Raw genomic sequence first — 9,536 nt, forward strand, 5'->3', positions numbered from 1 at the left:
CTGCCTCCCAAGTGCTGGGATTAAAGGCATGTGCCACCACTACCCAGCCTGGATTTCTAACTTTTAATTTATTTTATTCTAGCATCAGTTTTCCACACAGTGCTTGGATCCAGCCTCTAACGCATGTCAAGCAAGCACTGAACCGCTGAGCTACACCTCCAGCTCAACAGCACACTATTTTTCCCCCTTTTGATTTTTAGGGATAGGGTTCTTTGTGTAGCCCTGGCTGTCCTGGAACTCAGCCTCAAACTCAGAGCTCTGGCTACTCCTGCATCCCCACTGCTGGGATTAACGATGTGAGCGAGACACTATGCCTAGCTTCACAGTACTTGTAGTTGCATATGCATGTGAATGGGTTTGTACACATGGGTACAGTGTCCCCGGAGGCTAGCAGAGCACGTCCAATCCCCTGGGGGCTGATTGTGACCCACTCAGAGTAGATGATGGGAACTGAACCGGGGACATCTCCACGAGCAGTATGTATTCTTACCCAGTGAACCACCTCTCCAGCCACCCACCATGGTGTATTAATCGTGCTGTTACAGTATGTCTTGACCTCTGGTCCCTACTTCCTGAAACATACTCTAGTCTTAATCTCTATGACCTGGCACTTTCTCTCTCTCTCTCTCTCTCTCTCTCTCCACACTTTTTTCAGAATTCCTTAGTAGCATCTGCGGGTTCTCTCTCCCATGAATCCACAAACACTAATGTCTTCAGGATCCAGCTCGTTCTGTTTCGTACATCCTCCCAGGGTTATCTAATCCCCGTTCATTCTGAGGACTCCTTATACATGCCTCTATTCTAAATAGTACTCTTAATATATGCAAGAGACATTAGAATCTCTCCAAGAGAAGCTGAGTTTATCTTTTCTCCTTACTTCCCTATATGCCCACGTCTAATGCTTTGTCATTCATTGACTGATACAGCTGGTCCTATGGGTGCTTGCAATGGTTTGTATATGCTCTGCCCAGGGAGTGGCTCGATTAGAAGGTGTGGCCCTGTTGGAGTAGGTGTGTCACTGTGGGTGTGGGCTTTACGACCCTCACCCTAGCTGCCTGGAAGCCAGCATTCTGCTAGCAGCCTTCAGATGAAGATGTAGAACGCTCAGCTCCTCCTGCCCCATGCCTGCCTGGATGCTGCCATGCTGCCTCCTTAACGATAACGGACTGACCCTCTGAACCTGTAAGCCAGCCCCACTTAAATGTTGTTCTTATAAGAGTCGCCTTGGTCACGGTGTCTGTTCACAGCAGTAAAACCCTAAGACACCAAGACAGTGCTAAAATCAGAAACCTGCAACCTGCTTCTCTCTCTCTCTCTCTCTCTCTCTCTCTCTCTCTCTCTCTCTCTCTCTCAGAAACTGCAGGGCCATGATTGAGTGGGTAAAAGCACTTCCTGGCCAAACCTGATCCCTGGAACACATATAACACAGGACTCTGTGTGCATGCGTTGCAGGCTGGCCTCCTCGCCTCCTCCCTGCTAGTCCACGGTTTCTGCCTCCGAAGTGCTGGCCACTGCCTGGCTCTGCTTGTCTTCTTGATGGTGACTTTCCATTCCTTCTCTTCAAACCCAACACTAAATTAAAATATAGTCATGAAATATCTGTCTTTTGTTTGATTGTTTTTCTTCTTTCAAGACAGGGTTTCTCTGTGTAGCCTAGGCTGTCCTAGAACTAGTTTTGTAGACCAGGCTGGCTGGGCAGAGGTGGCACATACCTTTAATCCCAGCACTTGGGAGGCAGAGGCAGGCAGATTTCTGAGTTCGAGGCCAGCCTGATTTACAGAGTGAGTTCCAGGACAGCCAGGGCTACACAGAGAAACCCTGTCTCAAAAAAACAAAAACAACAACAACAAAAAAGTAGACCAGGCTGGCCTTGAGCTCAGAGATCTGCTTGCCTCTGCTTCCCCAGTGCTGGATAAAAGGTGTACACCACCACTTCCACTGGATGGACATCTTTCTAAATATCTCTAGGGTTCACTTGATTTCTCACCACCTGCTGGGATGACCCAAGTTCAAATGTCTTTGAATACACATTTTAGGCCTGGAAAGATAGCTCAGGGCTTAAGAGCACTAACGGCTGCTCTTCCAGTGGCCCTGAGCCTGTGATTCCAGCACTTTGGAGAGAGGATGGAGGATGTGAGGTTCCAGATCAACCCTGATTACACAGGGAGTTCAAAGCTTGCCTGGGTTAAATGAAATCCAGCCTCCAAATACAATATATATATATATATATTTGTTTTTTGTTTTTGTTTTTGTTTTTTTGAGACAGGGTTTCTCTGTGTAGCCCAGGCTGGCCTGGAACTCACTGGTTCGAACAGGCTGGCCTCGAACTCAGAAATCCACCTACCTCTGTCTCCCAAGTGCTGGGATTAAAGGTGCCACCACTGCCCGGCATATATATATATATATATATATATATATATATATATACACATACATATATATATGGGGCGTGTGTGTGTGTGTGTGTGTGTGTGTCCTGGAACCCCAGGCTAACCTGAACAACATAGCAGGTTTGAGGCAAGCCTGTGCTACATGAAATTCTCTCTCAACAAATACCCTTCCCACTAAAAACCACACTTGTCTTTTTACAGTGCACACAAACTTTTATATTCTTATTTTTTTAAAGATTTATTTTATATATATGACACTGTAGTTGTCTTGAGATACACCAGTAGAGGTCATCCGATCCCATTACAGATGGTTGTGAGCCACCATGTGGTTGCAGGGATTTGAACTCAGAACCTCTGGAAGAGCAGTCAGTGCTCTTAACTGCTGAGCCATCTCTCCAGCCCCAAACTTTTATATTATAGAAGCATAATGGTTCAGTAATAGAAAACACAGGTTTAGTATTTTCTTGTTTCTTGGGAGTAAATATCGAGTCGGTATATCTTTCTTTCTTTCTTTTTTTTTTTTTTTTTTTTTTTTTGGTTTTTTGGATTTGTTTTTTTCGAGACAGGGTTTCTCTGTATAGCCCTGGCTGTACTGGAACTCACTCTGTAGACCAGGCTGGCCTCGATCTCAGAGATCCGCCTGCCTCTGCCTCCCAGAGTGCTGGGAATTCAGGCGTGTGCCACCACCGCCCGGCAGGTGTATCTTTCTACCGGAGAAACAAGTACATTTTATTAGTATGCAAATTTGATTTGGTCTTTAGTTAGTGATAAAATTGTATGTAGGTCTAAATACGTTTTAGGAATCCCTTTATGTGTTTGTTAGTCACTTGGGCTAGGCTGGGTTGCACTTTTTGTAATGCTGGGACTCAAACCCAGAATTCCTGTACTCTATGAGCTGGATCCGTGTCTCCAGCCATGTTGATAGCCAAATTTAAAATGAATGTAGAGAGACCCTGAAGTAAGCTCGATTACGGGATTTAAAGCACATTAGGGGAATTCCAGGGAGGGGTAGGTGACCTCTATCTTTAAATCTTGGCTCTATCTCTAAGGCCTTTCCTGAACCGTTGCTGGGGCTGCGGCTGGAGGTGGTGGCCTGAACCTGTTCCTGAGAAGTCTGGAAACTGCTGCTGACAAGGAGGCCGGGCAGCTTCTGATGGCAAGGCACTTTCTGACTAGCTGTTTGAAGCCTGGGTTTGTTTTTGTTGTTGTTGTTGTTGTTTTGTTTTGGTTTGTTTGTTTGTTGTTTTTCTAGTAACGGACTTGCCTGAACTTACCCAGGTCCTAGGTATACTCTCCTGAAGTTCATTTGAAGCCTGCCACAGTCAGCCTAGCCTTCTCAGTGTAAACGTCTCTGAGTCCTTGAACAGAGTGTACGTCTCAAGATCTCATTGGGGTAATCCTTTTTACCTAGTTAACTTTACAGTCACTGAAGGTACATTCCGGGGACCACCCTTTCCGGCACCTAACCCTGCCCCAACCCGCTTAGGGTCAGGTGCCCCAGGCCAGGCTTGAACCGCTTGAGAACAGGGCTGGAGAGTGGCTTGACCGCGGCTGTCTCCAGCACCTAGGACAGGGCTCAGGAATGAAGTAGCCGTGGGGCGAGCGAGGTGGGCAGGGACCAGGTACGAATGCTGCGAGCCTAGGAAGGCAGCCCCAGCACCAGCCCCAGCCCGAGGACCACTGGTCGCCTAAGTGGGAGGGGCCAAGCGCTCTCTGGCCTGGGTGTGGCTCAAGTCATCGCATCCAACCTCCACCATTCAGAGGCTGCGCCGAGTCCCCTTCCGGGTGGTAGGAGCCGGAAGTGGAGATTAAGTGGCCCATGATTCTTTGCGCGGCGTCTATTTTAACCGCAGGACGACTAAGCTGGCCGGCGCGATGGCTGCATCCGGGCAGGAGGATCTGTCGGAACTGTCCCCTGCGGCCACCCCAAGTAAGGCGTGGGATCCGTAACTTGGGGACTCGTTTCTTCCCTGCTGCTACCTCCCCAGACACGTTTAGTGGCCGGCGTTTCCTCCATCTTTCGTCCCTGTCTCGGCTCCCGGTGCCCCAGTCCGCCCTGTCTCTGCAAGTCACTCCCTCGCCCTGGGTGGAACTTTTTCCTATCCTGTCCCTTTAGGTGCTCTGGGCCCCACTCGACACTTCATAGCGAAGCCTTAGTCTCTGTCTCCTAAAGCCCCCTCTCTTGGCCCAGATGCCATTTAAATCGTCCCCGGTGACAGGATCAGGTTTCCTGTCACTTACGGGAGTGTCTGCTGATGGAGCCCCGGGGAACGCGAAGACTTAGGCTGATTTGTTTGTTTTGTTTGTTTTTCGAGACAGGGTTTCTTTGTGTAGCTCCTGGTGCCCTGGAACTCACTCTGTAGACCAGGCTGGCCTCGAATTCAGAAATCCGCCTGCCTCTGCCTTCCAAGTGCTGGGATTAAAGGCGTGCGCCACCAGTGCCCGGCCTAACACTGATTTTGACACCTCCCCTCCGTTCTTTACCTTTTCTTTTATGGACTAGATTTGGATTGGTATGAGAAGCCGGAAGAAACTCACGCTCCCGGGGTAGATCTTGAGACTGTCATTCCGTCAGCCCAGGAGTCCAATCCTGCGGAGCCCTTTTGCCCAAGAGACCTGGTGCCAGTGGTGTTCCCTGGACCCGTGAGCCAGGAAGGCTGCTGCCAGTTTACCTGTGAGCTTCTGAAGCACATCTTGTACCAACGCCAACAGCTCCCTCTGCCCTATGAACAGCTCAAGCGCTTCTACCGGAAATCTCCCCAGGTCCGTACAGACGTTCTGAGAAAATTGGTGGGAGGACTGTTGCTCTTAGATGATGGGAAGTAGAAAAGTGACCCAGGATGTCCTCAGCCTCCGTGGAAGTCTGGGTTTCTGCACCAGGCTTCCTTGCCACATTTTCTCTGCACTTAGCTCTCCCTTTTTTCTCTTGTTCTTTTTCTGAGACCCTTCCTATTGTGTGTTGTATGAGGATATTATCAGTCTGTCCTTTAATTAATTTTCTTTTGAAACAGGATTTCACTATGTAGTTTAGCTGGTCTCCGAGGCCTGGCTGCTTCAACTTCTCCAGTGGCTTCTGGGGTAACAGGTGTGCTACACCACATCTGGCTGGCCTTTCCTTAGTCTTTAATGGTCTCCATCTGTCTCTCTGTCTGCCTGTCTGTCTCTCTTTTCCCCTCCTTTTCCATCTCCCGTCCCTGTCCTCCCCATACCTACCTCCCTCCATCCTCCCCCTTCTCCCTCTCTCCCCTTCCCTCCTCTCTTGGGAATCTAAGGCCTCTCTGTGCTAGACAAGTCTTATTACTTACTGAGTTACATCTCCAGACCTGATCCAGCTCTTTACATTTGAATTTTCACCTCAGTTTCTTTCTTCCTTTTTTTTCTTTCAAGATTTATTTATTTTGCATATAATAGTAACAATGTAGCTGTCTTCAGACACACCAGAAGAGGGCATCGGAAATTAAACTCAGGACCTCTGGAAGAGCAGACAGTGCTCTTAACCACAGAGCCATCTCTCCAGCCCTTCACCTCTTTTTCTGGTTTTGGGTTTTTTTTTTGTTTTTTTTTTTGTTTTTTTTTTTTTAGTGGGTTATTTTATTTTATTTTATTTTTGAGACAGGGTTTCTCTGTATAGCCCTGGCTGTCCTGGAACTCACTCTGTAGACCAGGCTGGCCTTGAACTCATCCACCTGCCTCTGCCTCCCAAGTGCTGGGATTAAAGGTGTGCGCCACTACCGCCCGACTTCTGGATTTGTTTTAATGTGTTTTCCTGGGAGAATTTCTAGACCTCAGATTCTAACAATTTTTTTCCTCTTCTTTTTTCTTTCATCTTTTTCTTCCTCCTCCTCCTCTCCCTCCTCCTCCTTTCTTCATCTTCTATCAAGACAGGATTTCTCTATGTCACCTTGATTGTTCTAGGGAACTCTCTCTGTATAAACCAGGCTGGCCTCAAACTGACAGACAGATCCATAAAGCCATCTCCTGGTCAGATTAGCTTGTTAATTTCAGTGTTCCTCCCATTTCAGCCTGGGTGATGGGATTACAGCCACCATGCCCTTCAGGACCATGAAATTCCGCCCCCCCCCCCCTTTTTTTGTTTTTTTGAGTCAGAGTGTTTCTCTGTGTAGCCCTAGCTGTCCTGGAACTCACTCTCTAGAACAGACTGGCCTCTAACTCAGAAATCCATCTGCCTTTGCCTCCCAAGTGCTGGGATTGAAGGCGTGCGCCACCACCTCCTGATGAAATTCTCCTTTTTGAAGAGTCCCTCTCACTTCCCTTCTTGCTCCTTGAAGTGTCTTTCAGAGAAGCCTTTTCATCCTTGCTACTTTTGGCTTTTGTTATTGGTTGTTTTTTTTTGGTTGTTTTTTTTTTTTTGTTTTGTTTTTTGTTTTTTGTTTTTTTTTGTTTTTGTTTTGTTTTTAAACTTTTTAGATTTATTTATTTATTATATGTAAGTACACTGTAACTGTCTTCAGACACACCAGAAGAGGGCATCAGATCTCATTACGGATGGTTGTGAGCCACCATGTGGTTGCTAGGAATTGAACTCTGGACCTCTGGAAGAGCAGGCAGTGCTCTTAACCACTGAGCCATCTCTCCAGCCCGTTATTGGTTGTTTTATGCTGGAACGTTTTACTCTGTCTGGTCAAGATTTCAGAATAAACCATTGTCTGATGCCTGAGCCTTGTGAGGTAATTATACTATAAGGAGATCTTTTTGTAGAACTCACCAAGGGCCAGGTATGGTGGTGCAACCCCAGCAGTTAAGAGGGGCAGGCAGACCTGAGATAGGGAGACCCTGTCTTAAAAAGGGAGAGAGAGAAAGAGACCAACCCATAGTGTTAGAGACTCCCTGGAGAATTTCCTCACACAGGTTTTTGCTCATTACTGCCATTACTGCCCTATGCCTTCTGTAGGGTCTCTACTGCCTAGGGCTCTGCAATTTGCTTTTTGGGGGTCCCCTTTCCTAACAGTTGCTAATCAATACACACACACACACACACACACACACACACACACACACACACTGGTGGTGCTGGGCACTGGGCCCATCTACTTTTTATCTTGTAAAGCTACTTGCCATAATGTGTATTATTTAGTTCTTTCTTTACTGAGAGTTCTTTCTAACTCTTTTTTTTTCTCCTTCCCGTACTGAATTTTTTAGCACAGTATTTTAGGAGGAAGCAGGTATTAATAGCTGTGTGGGCAATTGGGTGGGTGGGTGGGTGGGAGTGTTTGTGCAGGGTTGGTGGTGGTGCTGGGCACTGTTTTACGCCTTGTTGCCTGAGACAGGGTCTCCCTGAGTCAGAAGCTCAACCTTTAGGCTAGTTGACCAACAAGCACTCAGAGTCTGTCTCTGCCGCACAATGCTGGCTGTGACTCGGTTTTGAGGATTTGAACCCAGATCTTCGTGCTTGCAGAACTAGTGCTTTTACTGAACCATCTATCCAGACTTAATAACCATGTGTTTTAATTGCCGTGTTCAATTGATTAAAGCAAATAATCCTCATTCTTTTACACTCCCAGTGTAACAACAAAAACATCGCTTCTTCTTTGCTGCCGAGTCTTTTACTAAATGTTTTTTATGGCTGTGTGCATGTGCGCGCGTGCATGCATATGTTTGGATACTTGTGCCATTCTTTCCTGCCTTTTCTTGGGTCTGGGGATCGGGTCAGGTTACCAGGCTTGTGCTGCAATACCCTTAACTTGCTGAGCCCTGTCGCTGCCCCCTGACTGTTCTCATTGCTTCCACTGCTTTTAGTGTCCTCCAGCCTTCAACGCCATCTTCACTATTCAAAGGCTTAGGAGAAGTGTAGTTTGTACGGTATTTTTATTTTCCTTAACTTAATGCTTTTTCAGGAAACCCAACATCAGCCATCCAGTTGGTCAGTTTATCTGCACATCTCCATGGTGTTCCTTCAAAGGCCACCCACTCCTGTCTGTCATGTTCTTTTTTTTTCTTTTTGGTTTTTTGAGACAGGGTTTCTCTGTGTAGCCCTGGCTGTCCTGGAACTTACTCTGTAGACCAGGCTGGCCTTGAACTCAGAAATCCACCTGCCTCTGCCTCACGAGTGCTGGGATTAAAGGCGTGCGCCAACACTGCCCAACTGTTGACTGTCATGTTCTTTAGGTCCATCTGTCTTTGTCTTTACAGGCAGAGGACACAGCACGGAAGAAGCCTCGGCCTGCTGTGGAGGCGAGCAACCGGAAGTGCCAGCAGGCTTTGGCGGAGCTGGAGAGCGTCCTCAGTCACCTACAGGACTTCTTTGCCCGAACCCTCGTACCACAAGTGTTGATCCTTCTTGGAGGCAATGCCCTCAGCCCCAAAGAATTCTATGAACTCGACCTGTCCAGGCTGGCCCCGCTGGGTGTGGACCAGGGCCTGAGCACCGCAGCTTGCCTGCGCCGTCTCTTCAGAGCCATCTTCTTGGCCGATGCATTTAGCGAGCTGCAGGCTCCCCCGCTCATGGGTACCATGGTCATGGTTCAGGGCCACCGCGACTGTGGAGAAGATTGGTTTCGACCCAAACTGAACTACCAGGTGCCCAGGCGGGGCCACAAACTCACGGTGACACTGTCGTGTGGCAGATCTTCCGTCCCAGCCATGGCTTCAGAGGATTACATTTGGTTCCAGGCACCAGTGACACTTAAAGGTTTTCATGACTGAACGTATAAGGACAATGGCTGAATTCTCTCCTCTCTCATGCCAGGGCACCCATCTTCCCGCTGAGGGAGGAGGGCTCTGTCCTGGCTGTGTGCCTCCTGTCCCCAGACTTCCTGGTGACTGACAGTGTGTGGCTCTGGCTGTGATAGTCATCACCAAGCAAAGGCCCGAATCAACGACTGACTCCCAGAGGCCCCTGTGCCCGCCTGGTGGCTCTGTTGGGAGTAGAAAGCACGACTGTGTGGGTGACCCTCTAATGACGGTCCTTCTCTGCTATGCTATGGGTTTTCAGAACTTTTTTACCTGGATAATGTGGGTGTGACTCGTGAATTTAAATATGACAAGATGAATAGAGCTGTATTAAAATTTCCTAACACTTTTGATTTACACTTTTGGCCTCGAGGCGGAGGCTTGCTGCTGCTGCTGCTGCTTTGCTTTCTGTTTTTTGAGGTCTCTCTCGTGTGGGAGGAGATGAGCTTGACACTC

The 9,536-nt window shown here is 48.0% G+C and overlaps 1 protein-coding gene across 1 annotated transcript; it reads left to right on the plus strand.

Annotated features, from left to right (window-relative positions):
• Positions 1-4,203: 4,203 nt before the first annotated feature.
• On the plus strand, positions 4,204-9,439 carry Mad2l1bp (MAD2L1 binding protein). The gene is made up of 3 exons (XM_052193424.1): positions 4,204-4,320; positions 4,894-5,153; positions 8,541-9,439. The coding sequence occupies exons 1-3, from the start codon at positions 4,266-4,268 to the stop codon at positions 9,051-9,053; spliced, it is 828 nt and encodes a 275-aa protein (XP_052049384.1). The 5' UTR covers positions 4,204-4,265; the 3' UTR covers positions 9,054-9,439.
• Positions 9,440-9,536: the final 97 nt, after the last annotated feature.

The sequence above is a fragment of the Apodemus sylvaticus genome, chromosome 9 (genome assembly GCF_947179515.1).
Source record: "Apodemus sylvaticus chromosome 9, mApoSyl1.1, whole genome shotgun sequence".
Classification (NCBI taxonomy): domain Eukaryota; kingdom Metazoa; phylum Chordata; class Mammalia; order Rodentia; family Muridae; genus Apodemus; species Apodemus sylvaticus.